We start from the raw sequence: 26,425 nt of genomic DNA, 5'->3' as shown, positions 1-26,425 counted from the left end.
ATGGCAAAAGGGCCATAGTTTGCTAACCTCTGCCATAAATTAAATTTGCCTCTCTGAGGCCTCTTTAGGTTTCCAAAGTTGCAATTTTTCCAAGGAGGTAATAGTGTAGTGGTTTAGAAAGTGGGTTTTGCATCAGATATACCTGAGTGTGAATCTCAGTTCTGCCACATTCTAGATATGTATCCTTGGGTGAATTACTTAATCTCTCAATGTCTTCATCTGTAAAATGACAGTGCTTACCCCCCAGAGTGATTGTAAACAGTAAACAAAACAATAATACATGCTAATCACTTAGAAGAGTGTCTGGTCCCCAGCAACTGACAAGGAGGTGAGGGCTTACAGAGGGTATAATAGGTTGGAGAAGACAACAGAATTCCTCCGATTTGGGTGCAGCTGTTGTCACTTTAAATCCATTGAACATTTGGAGGTAAGACTCTAATCTTTGTAAAATTTTCTTCTGAGCTTCAAATTTCACCTGCAAAAGAATATAAGCAATTAAACAAAATACTTTTTGCAGTATCACCTCAAAAGATGGAAAACAAATAGGATAAGAGAAGGTTGTCCCCACAGATACTTGGGTCATGGTCTCAGCAGATAAGGAATCCAGAATGATGGAAAAGCAACAGACCTAATAAGGTGTTGGGGAAAGGTCAAGCGTGAGCTCTTGTGTAAGCTCACCATTGAATTTCCAGAAGAACTTGCTGTGGTAATGGAAACATTCTATTTTGGGGTTATGTTCTATGTAATATGGCAGCCACTAGCCACAAGCACCTGAAATGTGACTCATGTGACGGAGGAACTAAATTTCTAATCTTTTTGCCTTATTTAATTTTAATTAACTTCTTAAGACGGTCAGCTCTGCTATAATGTGAAATAAGCATTCTTACATCATATGCAAAATCATTCAAAAGAAATCACAGGGCTCATGGGAAAAATAGGGTTGGGTGAACACATTCCCAAACTTTATCAGTAATATACACAGAAAAGATAGAAACCTAATAAAAAGACTAGTACAGTTTTACATGTGAAATGGTTGTAAAATGCATAACTACTACAATAAGGATGGCACTTTGCCCTGACAAAGACCTGAAGTTTGCTTGTAGATGTAGCTGTCCACTTGTGAGTTATCATGAGGTGGTGAAAGGAGGGTCATGTGAATGGGATGGAAATTTCTCACAGCAGATGTAAATGGGTGTGGCTCATAACACACTTATGGAACTGAGAGAGCAGCAGATGTCTGAGGTGTGTGTGTGTGTTCATTTTATGGATTTTCATGCAACTCAGTTCAGCTGGGTGCAGTCTCCTTCTTTCATCTGTTTCTCACGGACCAAATTACTCTTAAGCAAACATGAAATTTGTATTATGTTCAAATTGTTTCCTAATATATCGATCCATTGGAAGAAATTTCCGTTTTCAAAACAAGCATTATAGCAAAACTGACTGTACTTAAATTTAAATAGCCACACGTAGCTAAAGCTGTAAGAACAACAGAAAAGCAAGCAATGATGGAAACAGGCATGTATATATGGCTCTAGAATTTGGAAGACATAACTGGCCTAAAGTTAAAATTTCAGAGTTGTTAGCATACTAAGTTTAAGGATTCCTTGGGTTGTCTGGATAGACCTGTCTGGTTAAGCTTCTTACAAGTCTAACACCATTCACCTGATGGAACAGAGGAGTGAAGACTTAAGCTGGGTACCAACCTTGAGCTGTTCTTCATAGCTCAGCCTCCAGAGTGGCGTCACAACATCAGCCAGCCTTGAATACAGTAATTCAGGCACTTAGTTCATTATATAAATACTAGAGGCCTAGTGCATGAAATTTGTGCGGGGGGCAGGGGGTGTCCCCTCAGTCCAGCCTGCACCCTCTCCAATCCAAGACATCCCTCTCATAATCCAGGACCGCTGGCTCCTAACTGCTCACTTGCCAGATTGATCGCCGTTAACCGCCTCTGCCTGCCAACCTGATCGCCCCTAACTGCCTTCCCCTGCTGGCCTGGTCGCCTGCAACTGCCCCCCCTGCTGGCCTGGTCACCCCTCACTGCTCCCCCTGCCGGCCTGATTGCCCCACACACCTGTTGCTCAGTTATTTGGTCATCCCTCACTAAGCCCCCTGCCGGCCTGGTTGCCCCACGCACCTGCTGCTCAGTCGTTTGGTCGTCCCTCACTAACCCCCCTGCCAGCCTGGTCACCCTAGGCAGCCTGGTGTTCAGTCATTTGGTAGTCCCTCACTAACCCCCCCTGCCGACCTGGTCGCCCCACGCAGCCTGGTGTTCAGTTGTTTGGTTGTCCCTCACCAACCCCCCTGCCGGCCTTGTCGCCCCCCTCAGCCTGTATGTATGTATATATATATATATATATATATATATATATATATATATATATATATACACACACACACACACACACACACACTAGTGACCTGGTGCATGGATTCGTGCACATTGAAAGAAAATTAATTAGAAGGTGGCCGGTGGGGCGGAATTTCGCGAGGCAGGCTGGACATGCCCTGGAGCCAACCTTTCATGATCTCTCCCCGGCCAGCAGCACCTGGGATGGCACCATGGCTCAAAGGGCGTCTGCAGAGAGAGCAGGTCCCTCCAGCAGGTTGGGTCCCTCGGCCTGGCCTGTGGGGATCGGGCTGAAACCGGCTCTCTGACATCCCCCGAGGGGTCCTGCAGGGATCCCTGCGAGAGGGCACTCTGCAACGTTGCTGTCATACATGGTGTGGAACACAAACACAAATGTGCAGTAAACCAGATTCAGGGACGACAATGCTCCAGCAACAACATAATCCATGGCTGAAAGTGGAATTGCGCAGCCCCGCAAGGAATTGGGCTCCCTCCTCTCTGGTTTCAGGGTGCATCACCTAAGAACCTCCGCTGCCAAGTCACTGCAGCTCAGCAGCTCCTGCGTTGAGCGTCTGCCCCCTAGTGGTCAGTGCACATCATAGTAACTGGTTGGACAGTCAAACACTTAGCATATTACCCTTTTATATATTTACTAGAGGCCCAGTGCACAAAATTCATGCACAGAGGGGTTCCCTCAGCCCAGCCTGCACCCTCTCCAATCAGGGACCCCTTGGGGGATATCCAACTGCCAGACATCCCTCTCACAATCTGGGACTGCTGGCTCCTAACCTCTGACCTGCCTGCCTGCCTGATTACCCCTAATCCCTCTGCCTGCCTGCTTGATCGCCCCTAACTGCTTCTGCCTGCCTGCCTGATTGCCCCTAACCACCTCTGCCTATCTGCCTGATGAGCCCTAACTGCTCCCCTATTGGCCTGATTGCCCCTAATTGCTCTCCCCTGCCAGCCTAATCTCACCCCCTACTGCCCTCCCCTGCCGGCCTGATCACCCCCAACTGCCTTCCCCTGTCAGCCTGATTGCCCCTAACCCCCTGCCTGATCTCGCCCCCAACTGCCCTCCCCTGCCGGCTTGATCTCCCCTAACTGCCTCTGCCTCAGCCCCCACCACCATGGCTTTGTCTAGAAGGAAGCTGGACATCCGGAAGATGGCTGGTCGACCCAGTCTAATTAGCATATTACCCTTTTATTAGTATGGAAAGATTATTAAGGATAGGATTGTTTAAATGGGGGGGAGCCTTTTTCAGCAGGAGGAGATGCTCTTGGCAGACAAAAATACATAACCCCGATTTCATTCATTCAAATCTGGAGAAGAACCAAGATGGCGGCATAGGTTAACGCCGGAGTTTGCTGCTTTGAACAACTACTTCAAAAGTGAAACCAAAAAACGGAAGGGACATCACCCAGAACCACAGGAACGCTGGCTGAGTGGAAGTCCTACAACTAGGAGGAAAGAGAAACGCATACGGACACTCAGAGGAGGCGCAGTGCTGAAGTCAAATTCTGAGGTGCGGAGTGCGCGGAGCGGGCTGGCGGCGGAGGGCGCGGTTGTTGTTTTCAATCGGGAGGGAGTCGCAGACTCTGAGCACCAGATCCGGGCGAGTCTTTAGGGACCCAGACTCAAACGGGAGAAGCGGGACTGTCTGGCTTCGGTCAGAGCGAGTGCAGCTTTCTCTCCGAGCTTTGCAGTGGGTGCTGGGACTCAGAGAGGCAGAGCCCCTTGGGACAGGACTGAGAGCCGCCATAACTGCTCTCTCCGGCCCACCCTGTTGATCCTGTGCGACCCGCCCCGCCCAAGCCCTGCACAGAGGCATTTGCCGGATAGCCTCAGGCAAAGGCTAGATTAGCACCTCCCTAGAGGACAGAAGTTCTCTCACTGCTGACACAGCTGATTCTCATAGCCACTTGGCCTGGAGGTCAAACCCTCCCTGGAATTAGCTACAACAATCAAGATTTATCTATAAGACTGTGAACAAAGACCACTAGGGGGTGCACCAAGGAAGCATAACAAAATGCGGAGACAAAGAAACAGGACAAAATTGTCAATGGAAGAAATAGAGTTCAGAACCACACTTTTAAGGTCTCTCAAGAACTGTTTAGAAGCTGCCGATAAACTTTATGAGATCTACACGAAAACTAATAAGACCCTCGATCTTATATTGGGGAACCAACTAGAAATTAAGCACACACAGACTGAAATAACGAATATTATACAGACGCCCGACAGCAGACCAGAGGAGCGCAAGAATCAAGTCAATGATTTGAAATGCGAGGAAGCAAAAAACATCCAACCGGAAAAGCAAAATGAAAAAAGAATCCAAAAATGCGAGGATAGTGTAAGGAGCCTCTGGGACAGCTTCAAGCGTACCAACATCAGAATTATAGGGGTGCCAGAAGATGAGAGAGAGCAAGATATTGAAAACCTATTTGAAGAAATAATGACAGAAAACTTCCCCTACCTGGTGAAAGAAATGGACTTACAGGTCCAAGAAGCTCGGAGAACCCCAAACAATAGGAATCCAAAGAGGACCACACCAAGACACATCATAATTAGAATGCCAAGAGCAAAAGATAAAGAGAGAATCTTAAAAACAGCAAGAGAAAGAAACTCAGTTACCTACAAGGGAATACCCATACGACTGTCAGCTGATTTCTCAACAGAAACTTTGCAGGCCAGAAGGGAGTGGCAAGAAATATTCAAAGTGATGAATACCAAGAACCTACAACCAAGATTACTTTATCCAGCAAAGCTATCATTCAGAATTGAAGGTCAGATAAAGAGCTTCACAGATAAGGAAAAGCTAAAGGAGTTCATCACCACCAAACCAGGATTATATGAAATGCTGAAAGGTATCCTTTAAGAAGAGGAAGAGGAAGAAAAAGGTAAAGATACAAATTATGAACAACAAATATGCATCTATCAACAAGTGAATCTAAGAATCAAGTGAATAAATAATCTGATGAACAGAATGAACTGTTGATTATAATAGAATCAGGGACATATAAAGGGAATGGACTGACTATTCTTGGGGGGGAAAGGGGTGTGGGAGATGTGGGAAGAGACTGGACAAAAATCGTGCACCTATGGATGAGGACAGTGGGTGGGGAGTGAGGGCGGAGGGTGGGGCGGGAACTGGGAGGAGGGGAGTTATGGGGGGGGAAAAAAAAGGAACAAATGTAATAATCTGAACAATAAAGATTTAATTAAAAAAAAAATACATAACCCCTATATCTGGACTGATAGCCAGCCATATGCACTATACTGCCAAACCCGTTATTAAAAAATTGAACCGCTCAAGGGCGGGAAAAAAAGGAGACATATGTAATACCCTTTGTAATACTTTAAGCAATAAAAAAATAATAAAATAAAATAAAATAACAATTAAAAAAAATAAAAAAATTGAACCACTTTCTTACACCTTACACCAAACAGCTGTTCCCCTTAAAACAACTCCTCAGCCCCCACCTTAGGTTCTGCCTTCGCAGTTCACCCAGATTAAGTTCTGATTGGTCAGTTTCTATGCCAGTCAGCATCAAAAACTCCGCCTCCTAGGCAGCCATTGGCTCTTCGCAGTCCATCCAGATTTGGTTCTGATTGGTCAGTTTCTATGCCAGTCAGCATCTCCAGGCCTCTCTCCGGGCCTCTCTCTGGGGCTCTCTCCAGGCCTATGTCCGGGCCTGATCCGCAACCTCCGCAGCAGCTGCAGATCAGGCTCTGCCTCTCTCTCTGGTCTCTCTCACCTTGGCAGTGGTGAGGTCATTAGGCCTCTGGCCTAGCCCCAGGCCGGAGGCTAACAACCTCACCATGCCCGCCTTGCCCCGCCCACCCTCCCTGCTGTCTCGCCCGCTGGCCACCAGCCTTGTTGTGATAGGAGCCTGTGGGCCGAGGGGGAGGTGTTCCATGCACTTCCTGGTGACCAGTCATCTGTCTGGTCGTTTAGGTCGTGATGGCCCCTGGCCTTTTATAATGTAGATGGATGTACTAAGTACATACACTATACATAAGTACTTTCTCTGGCAGTTTTCATATTATTCAAAAGACTTAATCCTCATGCCCCTGGGGAGATAGAGTCTGGGAGAAGAGCCCATTTTGGTGCTGTCTACTAACAAAGCAAAACAGATGGGCAAACCTAATACGAGAAAAATCCAGATTTATCAGGAGGTAATTAGTCATATTAAAAAAGGTTTCACTGTTGGGTTCCTTTAATTAGCCCACCTCCCTAATGCTTTTTTAAATATAATTTGATTTAGAAAATACATTTGTTGCATAAAATAATGTATCTATGTGTATGCATGGCTGCAATGAGACTATTCATTTCTAGTTCATCTAATATCTTTCTGGGTCTCTGATTTTCAGTAAACCTGCCCTGGACCTTTTTAAAGACAAGGTCCCAGTTTAATATCTCCTTTCTGTGAAAACCACACTAAAAGACAAGGTGAATATTTTCTGCAATCCCAAAGCATTTCCCACAATATTCCTCAGATGTCTTCAAGTTCACCCTGGTTATCCTACCTGAGGTGCCCCTTCGAATCCTTGCCATCCCACATTAGTTACATCAGGAACACAGAATTTCAGTAGGCTCAGAGATTCAGACTTGCTAAGAGGAAGGAACATCAGCCTTGGTCTTACCTTTCCTGCCAGGAACTATCTAGTGGTCCAAGATGGCTTGGTTTCTTCTGACTTTTCTGTCCTCTTTGACGCCTCTTGGTGATCACATGAGTGAAGGTTCTCTTACGTGCTGACCCCAATAAAAGCTGTGACCAATCTGGAGGTTTTCTGGGACACCAGTAGAGCAGTCCTGATTTGGAGAAGAAACCCACCCTGGAAAGGAAGCATCTAGGTTTGTGCATTGGGACTCTTCTCTCAATACCTGCCAACAATAGAAACATTGAGATTCACTTGCATGAATAGTGAACAAACAGAAGCTGGGAAGTGAAGGCACAATTTCCAAACCCCTTCATTCATTTACAAATCCTTACAGAAGCTCGGCACCAGCACAGAGTCAACACTTGGTAAAAGCAGGTCTACTGAGCAGAGCTGAACTACTGATGGCTAGGCACTGGCTTAAGCTTCCAAAATAATAAGATGAGGAAAATATAGTCTTTGTCCTCTATGAACTCTTCGGATACACTTCTATGGCTAGTCCCTCTCCATATTCTACACTCCTACCCAACAACCAACAATCCTATATAATAAAAGGGTAATATACAAATTGTCCCCTTGACCGGGAGTTCGGCCAGAGTTCGAGCAGGGGGCAGGGCCAGCCCGCCAACCTCCTGCAGCCCCTCCCCCTGGCATCCACCCCCAGATCGCCCCCCTACCCAATCAGGGGCAGGGCCAGCTGGCTAATGTCCCGTGTCTCCCCCCCCCCCCCCCACTGCCAGCCAGCCCGATTGGCCCCCACCCATGCACGAATTCATGCATGGGGCCTTTAGTTAACTAATATTTACAAAGTATTTATTATATGCAAGGCAGTGTGCCACACTGAATACTGAAGGGGTTATAAAGGTTACAATCTAATTGAGGAGATCCAGTACGAACCCAGGAAAAGATAATAATTAACATCATATTCTTGGTTCCTGATAAGTGCTAAGTAAAGGCTTCCCAGAAGCAGATAGGCCTTGCACCAGGTCTTAAGAGATAGCAGGAAGGTGAAGCAAGTACATGGAGGATAGTGGCTAAACTGATCTGGCTAAAATTGTAGTTCATTTTAGGACACAAGACTAAAAAGTTACATCAAAGTGAGACTTCAGCTCTGGAAGAACTTTAATGATTGAATAAAATACAGACTTTATTATGAAAAAAAATAGTGATTTGAGGGAGCCTTTATGTAAAGAAATAAAGATAAAATAGGGATGTTAATAAAAGGCAAATTCATGTTTGAAGCATGTGTTTGAAATGGTAGGGTAACCACCAAATGGAAATGTCTAACAAGTAGAGAAGCAGTACTACATGTCAGGAGAGAAGTCAGGGCTAGAGATTTGGTCAAGTATCTATAAAGAGTACAAGCTGCAACATTTTTTAAAAAAAGAGCTTTTAACTCTAGCTGATGTTGCTCAGTGGACAGAGCAACAGCCTGTGGACTGTAGGGTCCTGGTTTGGATTCAAGGGCATGTGCCTCTGTTGCAGGCTCCTCCCAGCCTGGGCCCTGGTCAAGGTGCGTGTAGGAGGCAACCAATCAATGTGTTTTTCTCACATCAATATTTCTCTCTGTCTTTACCTCTCTCTGCCATTCCCTCTAAAAATCAATGGAAAAATACCCTTGAGTGAGGATTAAAAAAATAATACTATATAATAAAAGGTTAATATGCAAATTGTCCCCTCAGGAGTTCAACCGACCAAGAGTTCGACCACTCTCTATGATGTGTGCTGACCACCAGGGAGCGGCACAGAACAAAGGAAGGCCCCAGTCAGCCCTGATTGCCAACCAGGCCTAGGGACCCTACCCGTGCATGAATTTCATGCACTAAGCCTCTAGTAAAAAGTGAGAAAGAGCTTTCAAGCCCAGCCAGTGTGGATCAGTGGTTGAGCATCGACCCATAAACCAGGAGGTCACCTTTTGATTTGCAGTCAGGGCACACGCCCAGGTAGTGGGCTCGATCCCTACTAGGGGACATGCAGGAGGCAGCAATCAATAATTCTTATTGATGTGTCTATCCCTCTCTTCCTCTCCCTTCCTCTCTGAAATCAACAAAAACTTTTTTAAGTGCTTTCAAGGGACTAGCAAAAGGCCAATGTCTAAACCTGGGAGAAAGGCAATAGTTGGGGAGCAAGAAGAGATGCTGGTGACTCAGAATCACAAGAGTGTGGAGCTTGGAGGCCAATGTCTTTCAGGAAGGCACTGGCATATCCAGTAAGTCTGAGGCCAAAGAAAGAAGAGAAATATGGCAATGGGAAGTGGCAGGCAATAGGGACAATTGAGGTTTGAGATCTTAGGCATGCAGATCCTAAAGTCAGGCAGACTTGAGCAGTCACCTGGCTCATCCACTTACTAGCTAAGTGGCCTTTGACAAGTTAATCATTTCATCTGATCTTCCTTTTTTTCATCTGTAAAATGGAGATAACAATAGTAACTACCTCATATAGTGGTTGTAAGAGTTAAATAAGGAATAATTAATAAAAAAGTACTTAGCAGAAGATTAATGGAAATAATGTTTGTAAAGCTCTGAGCACACTGTCCAGTACCTAGCAAAAATTCAGTACGTGTTCATTATAACTACCATAATGCCTAAAGATACTATGGGACTGAGTGACAGTGTTAATATTGAAGGAGGGCAGCAGGGGAAAGGAATAGTGGGAGTAACTAAGGAAAAGTTGGAAGAGCTAGAACAGGGAGAGGGTGCACGGCTGGAGTGGCTCAGTTGGTTGAGCATCATCCTGTATACCTGTGCACCAAAGGATTGCTGGTTCGATGCCTGGTCATGGCACATACCTGGGTTGCGGGTTTGACCCCTGGTTGGGGCACATATGAGAGGCAACTGATCGATATTTCTCACAACAATGTCTCTCTCTCTCTCTCTCTCCCTCTCTCTCTCTCTCTCTCTCTCTCTCTCTCTCTCTCTCTAAGCTTGTCTTCAAGTGAGAATTTAAAAAAATTGTCAGAACAGGGGAGGACACTTTAGAAAAAGGAAGGAATCCCTCTTCCTCCAACACAGGAATTTGTTGTTGCCTATTTGTTTTGTATTGCTTGATCATTCATTGCTGTGCAACTTTTTTGAGTATCCAGGACATGTGAATGGACCTGACCAGACACCTTACTGATCTGCTGTGAAACTGCCTTTTTGCCCTTGCTTTCAACCTCGGAATTCATCCCAATGTAAATCATACCTTAATTCATAATGCTATCTATTTAAAAGTCCAATATATGTAATAGATTTATTAACTAAAAATCTTCCATGGCTCCCTCTATTATGTGAAATTTGTATATCATGATCATTAGGTAATTTAGAGGATGCTGACATGGGTGCCGTAATATGTCACCCATACACCATTTTGTATGTTTACAAAGTACTAAAAAACTAATTGTCACCCTAGCTGGTTTGACTCAGTGGCTAGAGCATCGGCCTGCAGACTGAAGTGTCCCAGGTTCAATTCCGATCAAGGGCACATACCTCAGTTGCAGGCTTGATCCCTGGCCCTGGTTGAGATGCTTGCGGGAGGCAACCAATTGATGTGTCTCTCTCACATTGATGTTTCCCCTGTATGTCTCTCTCGCTCTCTTCCACTCTCTCTAAAATTCAATGGAAAAATATCCTCAGGTAAGGATTAATAACAACAACAAAAGTAATTGTCATAATATGAAAGCATTTGGGGGTAATTTCTAACAGAATAAATTTAGGTTGGCCCAGGGTTCAGGTGCTATTGATAGCACACTCCACCTAACTCCCAGGAAGAGGGAAGTCCTTAAGAATATGGACTTTGGCCCAGCGGTATTGCTGAGTGATTGAACATCAACGTATGAACTAGCAGATCACAGTTGGACTCCCTGCCAAGGCACATGCTAGGTTGTGCCTCGATCCCCAGTACAGGACTTGGGGAAGGCAGCTGATCAATGATTCTCTCTCATCATTGATGCCTCACTCTGAAATCAATAAAAACATATATTTTTTTAAAAAAAAAAGAACCTGGAGGAGAAACCAAGATGGCGGCATAGGTAAACACTGGAAATTGCTGCCTCACACAACCACTTCAAAAATACAACTAAAAGACAAAACGGACAGCATCCAGAACCACAGGAAGGCTGGCTGAGTGGAAATTCTACAACTAGAAGGAAAGAGAAAAGCACACTGAGACTCAGAGGCGGTGCAGAAGTAAAGTGCAGAGGTACGGAGGCGCACATGGAAAGGGCTGGCAACTGAGGACACAGTTTTTTTTTTTCAATCGGGAGGGAGTCTCAAGCTCCTGACTGCTCTGGACTCCAGTTTCGGGGGAGTCTCTGGGGACCCAGACTCATACGGGGATAAACTGGACTGCTGGCATCGGGCAGAACTCGAGGGCGGCTTTCTCTCAGAGGTGCTTGCAGCAATTACAGGGACACTGAGACGCGGGGCCTCTTAGGGTAGGACTGAGGATCAGCCATAGCTGTTTTCTCCGCCCTGTTGATTCCCTGAGACCCCGCCCCACCTAAGCTGTGCGTAGAGGCTTTTGCATATGAAAGGCCTGGCCCTTTACAATCTGAAAATTACCTAACAAACTGCAGCTGGGTCAGAGAGACCCAGAACTTCCAAAAGAAGGCCCAAGGCCACACAGCAGCTTGCATTGCTTCACAGCTGGGCCTCATCTGGGCACCTCCAAACCCCCAACAAAGAAGAGCAATCTGCAGATCTCTCAATAGCTCCTGCTGAATAGCCTCAGGCAGAGGCTAAATTAGCACCTCCTTTGAGATCCAAGAGCCAGTGTACCCAGGGTCAGAGTGGGACCATCCAGATTACAACTCCTCAGATCCATAAGGGACACACTCAGGGGGCAGACTCAGTGAGCACCAAAGCCCCACTGAAGCAAATCTTGCCCCAAGAGGGTGTCTCCAGCACAGTTCTCCCACTGTAGACACAGCTGATTCTCACAGCCAATTGGCCTGGAGGTCAATTCCTCCCAGTGATCCTACAACAATCAAGGCATAACTACAACAAGACTGTGCACAAAGCCCACAAGGGAGTGCACCAAGAGTGTCCACCTTACGTAATTGGGGAGGCTGAGCCACTGGGCCCTATAGGACACCTAGCACAGAAAGCCACTCTATCTACACAGGGAAGCATAAAAAATGCGGAGACAAAGAAACAGGTCACAAATGACAGAAATGGAGGAAAGCAAATGACTGGATATAGAGTTCAAAACCACACTTCTAAGGTTTTTCAAGAATTTTCTAGAAACTGCCAATAAATTTAGTGAGACCCTCAAGAAATCTAGTGAGACCCTCGAGGTTATGAAAAAGGACCAACTAGAAATTAAGCATACACTGACTGAAATAAAGAATATTATACAGAGTTCCAACAGCAGACTAGAGGATCCTAAGAATCAAGGCAAAGATTTGAAATACAAAGAAGCAAAAAACACCCAACCGGAAAAACAAAAAGAAAAAAGAATCCAAAAATATGAAGATAGTGTAAGGAGCCTCTGGGACAACTTCAAGCATACCAACATCCAAATTATGGGGGTGCCAGAAGAGAGAGAGCAAGATATTGAAAACCTATTTGAAGAAATAATGACAGAAAACTTCCCCTACCTGGTGAAAGAAATAGACTTACAAGTCCAGGAAGCGCAGAGAACCCCAAACAAAAGGAATCCGAAGAGGACCACACCAAGACACATCATAATTAAAATGCCAAGAGCAAAAGACAAAGAGAGAATCTTAAAAGCAGCAAGAGAAAGAAACTTAGTTACCTACAAGGGAATACCCATATGACTGTCAGCTGGTTTCTCAACAGAAACTATGCAGGCCAGAAGGGAGTGGCAAGAAATATTCAAAGTGATGAATAGCAAGAACTTACAACCAAGATTACTTTATCCAGCAAAGCTATCATTCAGAATTGAAGGTCAGATAAAGAGCTTCACAGATAAGAAAAAGCTAAAGGAGTCAATGAAGGAAAAATACCACATGATCTCACTCATTCATGGATAATAGAGACCATTATAAACTTTTGAACAATAATAGATACAGAGGCAGAGCTGCCTCAAACAGATTGTTAAACTGCAGCAGGAAGGCCGGGGAGGGTTGGGGGGCCGGAGGGAGGGGGGTAAGAGATCAACCAAAGGACTTGTATGCATGCATATAAGCATAACCAATGGACATAAGACACTGGGGGATAGGGGAGGCTATGGGACTCTCAAGGGCGGGGGGGAAAAAAGGACACATATGTAATACCCTTTGTAATACTTAAGCAATAAAAAATAAATAAAACTTACTGTACTTTCAAAAATTACACTAATTTGGAGAAATAAGTATGAAACCTATTTGTCTGAGCAAGGTTAATCTTTATATGCTGTAACATCAGAATCTTTTGAATTCAAAAGAATCTGCAGAATGCAGCTAACGTCGAGTGGTTTCTTACTCATGATTTAGTGCCTTGACTGAATAAAAATATTCAGTGATTACTCAATAGGTGCCAAAGCTCAGGACTTTAGAGAGAGATGAGGCTCCACTTTTGCCAAAACACAATTTGATCTCAACTATTGTTATAAGTAAGAGAAGTTCTATTATTATGATTGTGAAATTGCTAGTTGTTTTTTTTTAAATAAAAAAAAAAGAAAAAGAAAAAGCTAAAGGAGTTCATCACCACCAAACCAGTATTATATGAAATGCTGAAAGTTATTCTTTAAGAGGAAGAAGAAGAAAAAGGTAAAGATACAAATTATGAACAACAAATACACATCTATCAACAAGTGAATCTAAAAATCAACTGAATAAATAACCTGATGAACAGAATAAACTGGTGAATATAATAGAATCAGGGGCATAGAAAGGGAATGGACTGAGTATTTTTGGGGGGGAATGGGGTGTGGGGGGTGCAGGAAGAGACTGGACAAAAATCGTACATCTATGGATGAGGACAGTGTGTGGGGGGGAATAAGGGCAGAGGGTGGGGAGGGAACTGTGTGGAGGGGAGCTATGGGGGGCAAAAGAGGAACAACTGTAATAATCTGAACAATAAAGATTTAATTTAAAAAAAACATAGACTTTGGCCCTGGCCATTGTTTCTAAGTGGGTAGAGCATTGGCCTGCACACTGAAGGGTGGTGGGTTCCATTCCAGGTCAAGGGCAGGTACCTGGGTTGCAGGTTCCATCCCCTGTCCCTGTTGGGGTGCTTGCAGGAGGCAAGCAAGCAATGTGTCTGTCACATTGAATCACATCTCTCTCTCTCTCTCTCTCTCTCTCTCTCTCTCTCCCTCCCTCCCTCCCTCCCACTTTCTCTAAAAGGTGAGAATTAACAACAACTACAAAAAGAAGAACATGGACTTGGCCTAGCTGGCGTAGCTCAGTGGTTGAACACTGACCTATCAACCTGAAGGTCAGGAAACATTTTTTGGAGTGTGTGGGTCCTCTCACTGGTAACTGCCACCATGAGACTGTGGTCAGGACACATGCCTGGGCTGCAGGCCCTACTCCCAGCAGGGTGCGTGCAGGAGGCAGCCAATCAATGATTCTCATCATTGATGTTTCTGTCTCTCTCTCCCTTCCTCTCTGAAATCAATAAAATTTTTTTAAAGACACGGACTTTGAAGCCATATTCTATTCCCAGCTCTGCTTCTCACTAGCTCTGACTTTGTGCACGTTACTTAAGCACTATGAATCTGTGTCACCATCTATAAATATAGAACTGATAACACCTACCTTTCAGGGTTGTGGTGTGAATTAAACAAATATATATATATATATATATATATATATATATATATATATATATATACACACACACACACATTACTCAGGACTGCTTAACACAGAAAGTGTTCAACATGTGTCACTGCCCTTCCTTACACTCTGATTTGAAGCATGTCACCTGACTTCCTTGTGTCTCAATGTGTCCAACCTGCAAAACTGGAGAGATGAAATAATCTATGCTGGTGGTGTGAGGATAAGTACAATTATATGGGAAACTTAAAAACAACACACGAAAAACCTTTCCTAACCTTCTGGAGCATGGTGAGCTTAAGGCCTGCCCTGGACCACCCACCGCCTATCAAAAGTGTGTGAACTGTGATAGACATTTTCCCAGGGTGAGACAAATGTACTTAATTTTTTTAAAGAAAAGCAAAAGCCATTGAGAGGAAATGAGTGAAAAGGCAGGAGCCAATAAAGAATGGTTGGGGGGAAGGCAAGAGAAGGCCCAGACCATAGGGGGAGGGAGTGGTGCTGGTCCAGGAAAGTGGCCCTGTCCCTCTAGCTGGCAGGGAAGAATGAAGAAAGCTCCAGGCCCATTTTGGGGTTGGCAAAGGAGGGACAGGGGAGCTGAGGAATTTGGAGACAGCTACATTTACACTTGTAAACTTCTTCTGTGAATGGGAGGGTCCTCTCACTGGTAACTGCCACCATGAGACTGTGCTCTACTTGCCCTGTACCCCAGCAGAAGGCCCCTTGTCAATCTAGGTTTCTCCCTCCACATTATCAGGTATTGTCTAAAATAGGATCCTACTATTTTAGAGTATCAACCAGCCATCTCTCCCAGTAAAGAGCCTTTCATCATAGTTAGCAAATTCTGTAGTGAGATAGATTTTTCAAGGCAGCAGAGTAACACTAGTCAAAAAGTGAGTTGTGTTTTCTTTTCTTTTCCTGTCAGAGGGGAAATTTGTTCACAGAAAAGACTTGTTATAGTTTTTCCTGTTTTAAATAAATACTTGGATTATTTTTAAGTGTGTGACAACTGCTTTATTTCTGCCTCAGGAATTGATCTGAAAGGGACCCAGGGTCCAGAACTGGTAGATAGGAAGGTAGGCTAATTCTCTAGGGCTGGAATGGCTAACCTACCTGAAACGCTCCAAGTTCAAATCAGAGACTACGTGGTTGGTAGATTTGAACTGGGCCAAGGATCTCCTTGAGGCAAAACGTTCACCCACAGGCAAAGTCCTGCTTACACTCTCTGTCCACCCTTCCTTCAGTTGTTCTGGCTCCAGGCATGGTTCCTGGCTAAATTAGACAGATGGGTTTATTGCTTGATCTTGACTGCAACCCATGAGCAGTTAGGTCCTTCCTTTCCCCACCAGCCCCTCTCACCAGCCCCTCCAGCCCCCCTTTCCTTTGAGAAAGTTCTGCCCTCCACATCTGTTGAAAGGGTTCACTAGGAAAGATTGCCACTGTACTTGGCCGGGCTGCAGGGCGTGGGGAGGTCTGGAAGGACAGGGTGGAGGGTTTGGGGGGACGTCACAGCACGAAGGGACTCAGGCTAGACGCGACCTTGAGCAGGCAGCGTTGAGGCCAGTCAGTCCCCGTCCTCAGCCCCGCCTGCCTCCTCAATTCCCCGGCCCAAGGGCAATTTGGCGCAGTCAGCAGTTTTCAGTGCAGTAAGAATTAAATCGGATTTTCTGGGCTCTCCACTTATCCCCCTTACCTTCTAACCAATAAATCCTCTTAAAGACCTGAGGTGCCAAACAAAACAACCTGCCAGTGGCCTGGATCGCTGCCGCTGGGAAGAGCCACTTCCTGGTGCGCCCGGCACCGGAACTCCAGACGCAGGCGCAGCTGTGGGACGGACGCGGCGAGACACAGAGCTCCTCCCAGGCGGCGCAGAGGCGGCGGCCGCCCTTACTCTGCAGGGGGCGCTTCTCTGGAGACCTTCAAAAGCACAACTCGCCCCTTTCCCGGCGCCGTCCCTCCCAAGCACTCCTCCCCCTCTCGTCCCAGGACCCAGCCCACCACCTGCTCCTCGCACTGTCCCATGGAAGAATCTGGATTGGATAAGCCTCGAAAATCACAAAGAAATTCGCACTGCAGTGTTAATAGTGTTGACCTTCCTTGGGTGCTTATGGCTTAACTCTTTCAACTGAAAGAAAAGATTTCTAATGGTAGAATTGCAGGTACCAGATCTAAAATGGGTCGGAAGACTAGGAGATGAAGAGGGTTTTCTCAAATCGCAGCCTTATTATAAAAGGCAGCCCAACCCTGGTCGGGTCGCTCAGTTGATTAGAGCGTGGTCCGGATATGCCAGGTTGCAGGTTTGATCCCTGGTCAAGAATTCATAAATAAATGGAATTTTGAAAATCTCTCTCTCTCTCGATAATTTTTTTTTAAAAAAGCAGCCCTATTTTGGGCCATAGACTTTTCCAGGCATTCCTTCTCCCTCTATTCTATAATGCATCCTAAAAGAATTATGTTATGACAAGATAACTATGGTTTCTTAAGTGGATCCCAGGCAAGGCTACTAAATACTAAAACCGCAGGGAAATAATATTTTTCTTCAACTGCAGAACTCAGAAGGAGGCCAGAGACAACTAGTTCATTTACCAGTTCCTAGACTACATTCAACGAGTCCTCTAATTTTTTGAGGAGTCAGGAGCCCAGCCAAATGAGTAAGGGAGAGAACATTGAAAGATGCACACATGTATGTGCTGTAAAAAATGTTGCTTTAGTGGAATAAATTTACAGCAAGTGAACCTATGTTTAATTACACTTAATTTTTATGCCCAATACTGATTGGGCTTTAAATGGAAAGCACTTGATAGTCAACATTTCATTTATTTATTTATTCAGAGCATAATGTACCTCTTATGTGCTAGACAATGCACTAGCCCTAGTGAGTACAGCAATAAAGACATGTGCCCAGTAGGAGCTCAATAAATATCTGATTAATTGAACTGAATCCCACCTTGTCTACTGAAAGGGAAAGGGCTTATCTTCACTCACCCCTCCTCCCCACTTGTTCTGGGCATCCAAGCAAACTTATTTAAAGCAGGTCTGTCATTGAGGAAGGCAGACCCTGAGGGGTAAAGAGAGAACAGATATTAAGGAAGCTATAATGTAATCATTTAGCCATTAATCCTTTCATATCCATTTAATCTGATAAAGCAGGGTGTTGGGTTTTTTTTATAAAAGAGAAACCATTACCTTTGTAAGAGGGGAAAGAAATACCCCATATTATAGAAAAGGTTAGACTCTTCAACCAGTGACAAGTGAGTAAATGGACATGTCATAGTGTTATTGGTGGGGAGCACTCTGTGTCCCCCTCTGCTGTCAGTAGAAGTGAGCTTCTTGCAATGTCATCAGAAGAGGAATTTTCTGAGATTCACACAGAAGAATGAGTGGTATTTATTTGCGTGAAATTAAATCCGTGAGTTTCCAAGGTCCATCTCCCTCTGTCCTGCCAAAGAAAAACTCCAGCTGTGTCTTCCCCAGAGCTAGGATTAAAGCCATTCCCACTCTATATTTGCACAGACCAGACCAGCATAAGGCTAGATTTGTTTGTGTTCCCAGCTGTAGTCCATTGCATGTCGGGCCATGTAGGGCCTAGGGCAGAGGTGGGCAAACTTTTTGACTCGAGGGCCACAATGGGTTCTTAAACTGGACCAGAGGGCCGGAACAAAAGCATGGATGGAGTGTTTGTGTGAACTAATATAAATTCAAAGTAAACATCATTACATAAAAGGGTACGGTCTTTTTTTTCAATAGTTTTATTCATTTCAAACGGGCGGATCCAGCCCGTGGGCCATAGTTTGCCCACGGCTGGCCTAGGGCCACATGTCTATGAATGTAACAGGGGTGAGTGCAAGGAAGCAGGGGCAAAGCCAAAGGAACAAGAGAAAAAGAATTCCTTTGTCTGGGGATTTTAATCTTCTAAGATTTCCCCAGTTTGTAGTAGCTCCACCCTCTTTGGCCAATTATCTTTGTTCCAGGGCAGACTGATAGGTAGGTATCTTCCCTATATCACTTCAACTTCACTGCACTTTCATCCATCTTCCCCTTACCCCAGTAATATTCAGGGAACCGACCAGTGGTTCCCCGGGGAATGTGAAATTGCTGCTTCCTGGTGAAGTTGCCCAGATGACTGTTCTTATAATGTCTGGCCTTCTCTTTGCTCCTTCCTATTATTAACTAGCTAATTACAACAGTAACAATAGGTGCTAAACAATATTATTAAATTAAATAAGAACTGAAACCAAGATAAACTTTGCTTAACTTTATCAGTAAATCAAATCACAACAAAATGAAGACTCTAGAAATTTGTCAAACATGCTCATTTTTGCCCTAGCCAGTTTGTCTCAGTAGATAGAGCAACGGCCTGCGAACTGAAGGGTCCTGGGCACATGCTCAGGTTGTGGCTTCAATCCCCAGTGAGGGACATGCAGGAGGCAGCTGATCAGTGATTCTCTCTCATCATTGATGTTTCTACCTCTCTCTTCCTCTCCCTACCTCTCTGAAATCAATAAAAAACTATTTTCTTTATTAAGGTATTACATTTGTGTCCTTATTGCCCTGTTGTCTCCTATGCCCCCACTCATGCCCTCACCCCCTGTTGTCTGTATCCATTGGTTAGGCTTATATGCATGCATACAAGTCCTTTGGTTGATCTCTGCCACTTACCCCCACCCTCCCCTACCTTCCCTCTGAGGTTTGACGGTCTAATCCAGGGGTGGGCAAACTTTTTGACTCGAGGGCCACAATGGGTTCTTAAACTGGACCGGAGGGCCAGAACAAAAGCATGGATGGAGTGTTTGTGTGAACTAATATAAATTCAAAGTAAACATCATTACATAAAAGGGTACGGTCTTTTTTTTCAATAGTTTTATTCATTTCAAACGGGCCGGATCCGGCCCGCGGGCCGTAGTTTGCCCACGGCTGGACTCTAATCGATGCCTCTCTCTCTGGATCTGTTTTTGTTCATCAGTTTATGTTGTTCATTATATTCCATAAATGAGTGATATCAGGTGATCTTTATCTTTCTCTGACTGGCTTATCTCATTTAGCATAAAGCTCTTCAGTTCCATCCATACTGTTGAAAATGGTAAGAATTCCTTCTTTTTCACTGCAGCATAGTATTCTATTGTGTAGATGATCCTACTTCTAGGAATATATCCCAAGAAACTAGAAACACCAATCAGGAAGGCTATATGCACCCACTATGTTCATAGTGGCACAATTTACCATAGCTAAGATTTGGGAACAGCCTAGGTGCCCATCAGCAGATGAGTGGATTAAATATATATATATTTTAAACATGTTCCTTTTGTCCAAGCAAAACATTTCCGAGGGCTATGGCATTAGCTCTCAGAAATAACATGTATTAAAATCACTTGGCAGTTATGGCTAGTTTGGTTCCACTAACCATGTTCCTCAGGTGTGCTTCCCTTCCAACTAGGACTGTATTAGAGGCTAAAAGACATGCCCTCTCAATTGTATGGGCTGATGGAAAGATAAGATACACAAAGTGAGAATATGCAACAATGGATTTTGATAATTCTAGGAAAGCAGTGATCTTCTTAGCAGTCAGAGAAGGAAGAAAATGTGAGAAGTGAGTTAAATGCATAGGTGTGAATAACCTGAAAGGTGGGGGGGGGGGGCAGAAGCATGAAAACAGAAATGAACAGTATGTGTCCCAAGGCCCATGAGGAGGCAGGTCTGGCTGGCTAGGAGAGTGGTTCCAGAATAACTGGAGATCCAGCTGATCAGATGAATAGTTCCAGGAAGATAATGAAGGTTCTGGAGTGCTGAGCTGAGGGGTTTGATCTAGTTCCTTAACAATTGGCAGCTAATGAAGAGTTTTTCATGAGATGTTTCTGGAAGAGAATCCTAGTAGGTGTGTGTAGAACAGATTCTAAGGTACAGTGAACTGGAAGCTGAGGAAAACTGCTGCAGTCATGCAGATGGGAGGAGCTAATTCTCTGTAGTAAGGCCTGCCACACAGCATCTGCAAGAATTTCTCAAAATGTGGATGGGGGCTTTTCTGCAATGTAATTGGCTGGGTGAGTGTAACAAATGAGGGCTCTTGAACCTCATCTCACACCTACAGAATCCAAATCTCAGGGGTTAAGGCTCAGGAATATCTGGGTTTTTAACAAGCATCCCAGTTGATGCCCATTGAAATTTCAGCCTACCACCATGCATCAACTGAACTTCCAGATGAATTAGTTGAAGGTAAAAGAACTCAAATCATAAAATCCCTAAAATAAAATATAGGTGATTATGCTGAAATGTGGATGGAAGAGGACTTTTTAAAATGAAAAGGAGTTAAAAAAAAAAAAACACAAAACCTATCATGTAGGTAGATTTTAATGCATAAACCTTAAAAACTTCTATATGACAAAATGTAATTAACAAATTAATTAACAGCAAACAAACAGAACAAGATATACAGGAATGGCAAAGAGTCATTATCTTTACTATATAAAGAGCTTATATAAACTGATATGAAGAACAAGACCTCAATAAAGACCTTGGCAAGGGCACCAAAAGATAATTTCCAGGAAAATAAATATAGGGTAGGAACACAGTCCTTGGGGCATGCCCACTCAAATATCCTTTTTGAGTAAGGGACCCCATGAGACTTGCAACCATGGGAGCAATGGGCAGCAGCAGCTCATCCTGGGCTAACCCCCTATCTCCAAGGCGACCTTTTCTCTGACTTTCCAGTGAGCCAATGCAGCCCCCGCCTAGGCTATCTCCTGTTGCTTCTTTTATAGTAGGCCCCTCCTTGTTTCACTATCTCCAGCTTTAAAAAACATACTCTCAAAAATAAAAATTTAAAAAAGAAAAGAAATATAAAGTAAAGTGCTTTGTTCTACCTCACTGGTAAGAACAGAAGACACAAATTACATCAAGTAGATAATATTACTTTACATATCAAACTGGTGAAGATTTAAAAAGCACTGATAAAAAACTAAAAAAATAAAAAAGCACTGATATTCCTCAAGTTATATAGACAGTTACATAGGCACTCTCACACATTGCTGGCAGGACTGTGAACTGATACCCTTCCCAGAAAGCAATTAGAATCAAGAGCCTTTAAAATTTTCATAACATTTGTCCCAGAAATTTCTAGGAATCTATTCTAAGGAAGTAGAGATGTGGATAAAGAAATATGCCCAAATAGTTTCAGGGTCAAAAATAAAAACCATCTTCAAGATTTTAAGAGAAAAGTGGTGGCTGAATAGGCAAAAGTATTGTGCACCTCCTCCTGGGGCCAGGCTGGAAAGGCAACTAAATCAGAGAACATCTACCTGGAATTAACAAATTAGACACAGCTGAGGAGATAATTTTCAACAAGGAAGGGCAGAGGACACCTAGAGAAAGCTGCTTGCCAGCCATAACCCATGTGGAACCTGCACTGTGCCCTGGCACTGAGTGGCACAGTAACTTCCGGCAGGCTCTCAGACATCAGCAGTGAGCACTCACCAGAGTGACCCCCTGCACCAGGCCTCCTCAATAGCCTGCCGGGACCCAAGATCCCAGGATCTGGCTCCAGAACCCTACAGTGAGTACAAGCCAGCGGGACACCTGTGCCCCAACCCTGCCCTGGGCCCCAGAATCATGCTGCTAGCCCAGTGGTCGGCAAACTGCAGCTCAGCAAACCGTGGCTCTTTGATCCTTGAGTGTGGCTCTTCCACAAAATACCAGGTCTTCCACAAAATACTGACTCCTGTGCATGGACCACGAAGTTTCAATCGCACTGTACATGTGCGCCCGCATGTGATATTTTGTGGAAGAGCCACAATCAAGGGACCAAAGAGCCGCATGTGGCTCATGAGCTGGGATTTGCGTACCACAGTGCTAGCTTGACACAGAGCCATCTGGTTCTTGCTCCACCCCAAGCCCTGGGGCCTGCTTCCAGAGTGACCCAGAGCAACCCAGCCCATTCCCGACTCCAGGCCACAGGAGAGCACAGAGTGTGACCCAGAGAAACCTGTGCCTGCTTCACTCAGGGCCCAAGGAAGGGTGACCCAGAGCAACCCAGCATGTGCTTCATTCCAAGCCACATGAGAGCACTGCAGGGGCAATCTGGTGTGCCCAGCCAGGGGCCACAGGACAGCGCTGCGTGGGCACTGCCAGAGGGATCTAAGGCACCAGCCTGCTATGGCTGCCAGGGCCCCACAGTGAATTGCATACCAGAGGGCACTGGGTCCTGACAGGGAGTTGCACATCAGAGGAACTGTGCATGTGCACCCACCACCCCAAGCATCTGAAATGGACAATTGATGGACCAGATTCGTGGGAGAAGGGATACAACTCAGATCAGAAACAATAAAGATATGAGACTCAAGGCAGACCCAGCCTCTGGGCTAATGATTTGTGGATCATTGGCCTAATAGAGTCTTCAACCTCTCAAACCCCAAGCAGGGTCCCAGGGCCAGAGAGAGACAGAAAAATGGGGGGAGACAAAGAAACAACTCCGGAAGGAAAGAAAAGGAGGAAGAGCCAGAAAAGGAACTAAATGAAATAGAGGCAAGCAATATGTCAGAGAAAGAATTCAGAGTAAGGGTCATAAAGTTCCTAAACCGGCTGGCAGAGAAAATTACCAACATAAGTAAGAATCAAGAAGAAATGTAGAATGATATAGCCACAATAAAAAACACAATGGAACGTTTCAACAGTAGGCTAGAAGAAGCAGAGGACTGAATTAGCGAGTTAGATGACAGGGTAGAAAAAAAACACCCAATCTGTACAGCAATTGGAGAAAAAACTAGAAAGCAGAGGAGAGCTTAAGTGAGCTTTGGGACAACATGAAATGAAGTAACATCCATATAATTGGGGTGCCAGAAGGACAAGAAGAGGAGCAAGAGAAAGAAAATTATGAAAAGACAAAAAAAAAAAAAAAAGAGGAGCAAGGATTAGAAAACCTATTTGAAGAAATAATGACAGAAAAATTACCGTATTTGGGGAAGAAAAAATTCACACAAGCACAGAGGGTCCCAAAAAAGATCAACCCAAAAAGACTCACACTAAGACATGTCATAATTACAATGGCAAATGTTAACAACAACGAGAGATTCTTAAGGGCTGCAAAAGAGAGACAGAGAGTTACCTATAAGGGATTTCCCATTAGATTATCAAATGATTTCTCAACAGAAACACATCAGGCCAGAAGGGAATGAAATGAAGTATACAAAGTGATGCAAAACAAGGGACTGAATTCAAACCAAGGCTATCATTCAAAATTGAAGGTAAAATAAGGAGCTTCACATATGAAAAAAAGACTAAGGGAGTTTATTACTACCAAGCCAGCAATGCAACAAATGCTAAAGGGACTGTTGTAAAAAGAAGAAATAGAAACGGAAGAAGGAACACAAGTATAAAGAATAAAAATGGCTACAAACAAGTACTTATCAATATAACCTTAAAGGTAAATGGATTAAATGCTCCAATCAAAAGACATCAGGTGGCTGAATAGATATAAAAAAAAATGACCCATATATATGTCGTCTACAAGAGACCCACCTCAGAACAGGGGATTCACACAGACTGAAAGTAAAGAAATGGAGAAATATTTTTCAGGCAAATGGAAATTAAAAAAAAAAAAAGCCGAGGTAGCAATACTTATTTCTGACAAAATAGACCTCAAAGTGAAGGCCATAACAAGAGATAAGGAAGGCCACTTCATAATACTAAAGGGATCGATAAAACAAGTGGATATAACTCTGATAAACATATATGCACCCAATACAGGAGCACCGAAATACATCAAAATATTTCTGGAAGATATCAAGGGAGAGACCGACAGCAATACAATCATAGTAGGGGACTTTAATACCCCGTTGATATCACTGGATAAATCTTCTAGACAAAAAAAATCGACAAAGAAACAGAAATCCTAAACAACTCAGTAGATCAGATGGAACTCGTTGACATCTTCAGAACATTTCACCCCAAAGCAATGGAATATACATTCTTCTCAAGTGCACATGGGACATTATCAAAGATAGACCACATATCGGGACACAGGCAGTCTCTTCAAATTCAAGAAGATAGAAATCATATCAAGCATCTTCTCAGATCACAATGGCATAACATTAGAAATCAACTAAAATGAAAACAATTAAAAAATCAAACACTTGGAGGTTAAATAGCATGCTATTAAACAATGATTGGGTTACCAAAGAGATCAAAGAAGAAATAAAAAGCATCCTGGAAACAAATGACAATGAAAACACAATCCAAAATCTATGGGACACAGTGAAAGCAGTCCTGAGAGGGAAGTGCACAGCTCTACATGTTTACCTCAAAAAACAAGAAAAACTGGTAATAAATTATCTAACCCTACAACTTAAAGAATTATAAAGAGAACAGCAAGAAAAACCCAGAGTAAGCAGAAGGAAGGAAATAATAAAGATCAGAGCAGAAATAAACATAGAGACCAAAAATCTCACAAACAACAACAACAACAACAAAACAACAATACAAAAGATCAATAAAACCAAGGGCTGGTTCTTTGAAAGGATAAACAAGACTGATGAATCTCTACCTCCGCTCACCAAGAAACAAAGAGAGAGGACTAAAAAAAAATCAGAAATGAAAGAGGTGAAGTAACATCTAAAAGCAGAGACATACAAAGAATTAAAAAAAAATACTACAAACAACTCTACTCCAACAAACTGGACAACCTAGATGAAATGAACATATTGCTAGAAAAATACAATTTTCCAAAAGTTAATCAGGAAGAATAAAAAAATTTGAATGGGATGATAACTACTGATGAAATTGAAACAGTAATCAAAAACTTCCAGCAAACAAAAGCCCTGGTCCAGACAGCTTCACACGGGAGTTTTACCAAACATTCAAGGAAGAAATAAAACCTATCCTACTCAGACTATTCCACAAAATTCAAGAGGAAGGCACACTTGCAAGCTCTTTCTATGAACCCAGCATTACCCTAATCCCAAAACCAGATAAAGACACTACAAAGAAAGAGAATTATAGGCCAATGTCCCAGAACACAGATGCTAAAATCTTCAACAAAATTCTAGCAAATCAGATCCAGCATTACATTAGAAAGGTCATATACCATAATCAAGTGGGATTTATTCCGGGGATGCAAGGCTGGTACAATATCAGCAAATCAACAAACGTGATACATCACAAAAACAAACTGAGAGACAAAAATCACATAATCATATCAGTTGATGCAGAAAAAGCATTGACAAAATCCAACACCCTTTCTTGATAAAAATTCTCAGCAAAGGGGGAATAGAGGGGTCATACCTCAACATAATAAAGCCTTATATGACAAACCTATAGCCAACATCATACACAATGGGCAAAAACTAAAACCATTTCCCCTAAGAACAGGAACAAGACAGGGATGCCCACTTTCACCACTTGTGTTTGAAATAGTACTGGAAGTGCTAGCCATAGCGATCAGACAAGAAGAAATAAAAGGCATCCAGATTGGAAAAGAAGAAGTAAAACTGTCATTATTCATAGATGACATGATATTGTACATAGAAAACCCTAAAGACTCCATCAAAAAACTACTAGACTTAATAAGTGAATTCCACAATGTAGCAGGGTACAAAATTAACATCCAGAAATCTATGGCATTTTTATATACCAATAATGAACTCACAGAACAAGCAACTAAAAAAACAACCCCATTTACCATTACAACCAAAAAAATTAAGATACCTAGGAATAAACTTAACTA

General features: G+C 43.6%; 1 protein-coding gene across 1 annotated transcript in view; it reads right to left on the bottom strand.

The window, feature by feature from the left end:
* TRMT2B (tRNA methyltransferase 2 homolog B) overlaps positions 1 to 16,737 on the bottom strand; it is a 69,630-nt gene extending 52,893 nt beyond the window's left edge. Inside the window, exons 1-5 of the mRNA XM_059678658.1 lie at positions 16,607 to 16,737; positions 16,409 to 16,539; positions 6,996 to 7,236; positions 1,704 to 1,758; positions 341 to 475 (exon numbers count right to left, since the gene is read on the bottom strand). Coding sequence (XP_059534641.1) covers positions 341 to 475; positions 1,704 to 1,758; positions 6,996 to 7,236; positions 16,409 to 16,539; positions 16,607 to 16,737 — 693 coding nt within the window. The remainder of the gene's footprint in view (positions 1 to 340; positions 476 to 1,703; positions 1,759 to 6,995; positions 7,237 to 16,408; positions 16,540 to 16,606) is intronic.
* Positions 16,738 to 26,425: the final 9,688 nt, after the last annotated feature.

Source organism: Myotis daubentonii, chromosome X (genome assembly GCF_963259705.1).
Source record: "Myotis daubentonii chromosome X, mMyoDau2.1, whole genome shotgun sequence".
NCBI classification, from domain to species: Eukaryota; Metazoa; Chordata; class Mammalia; order Chiroptera; family Vespertilionidae; genus Myotis; species Myotis daubentonii.
The sequence above is the reverse complement of the archived record's forward strand: the minus strand, read 5'-3'. Positions and strand labels throughout refer to the sequence as shown.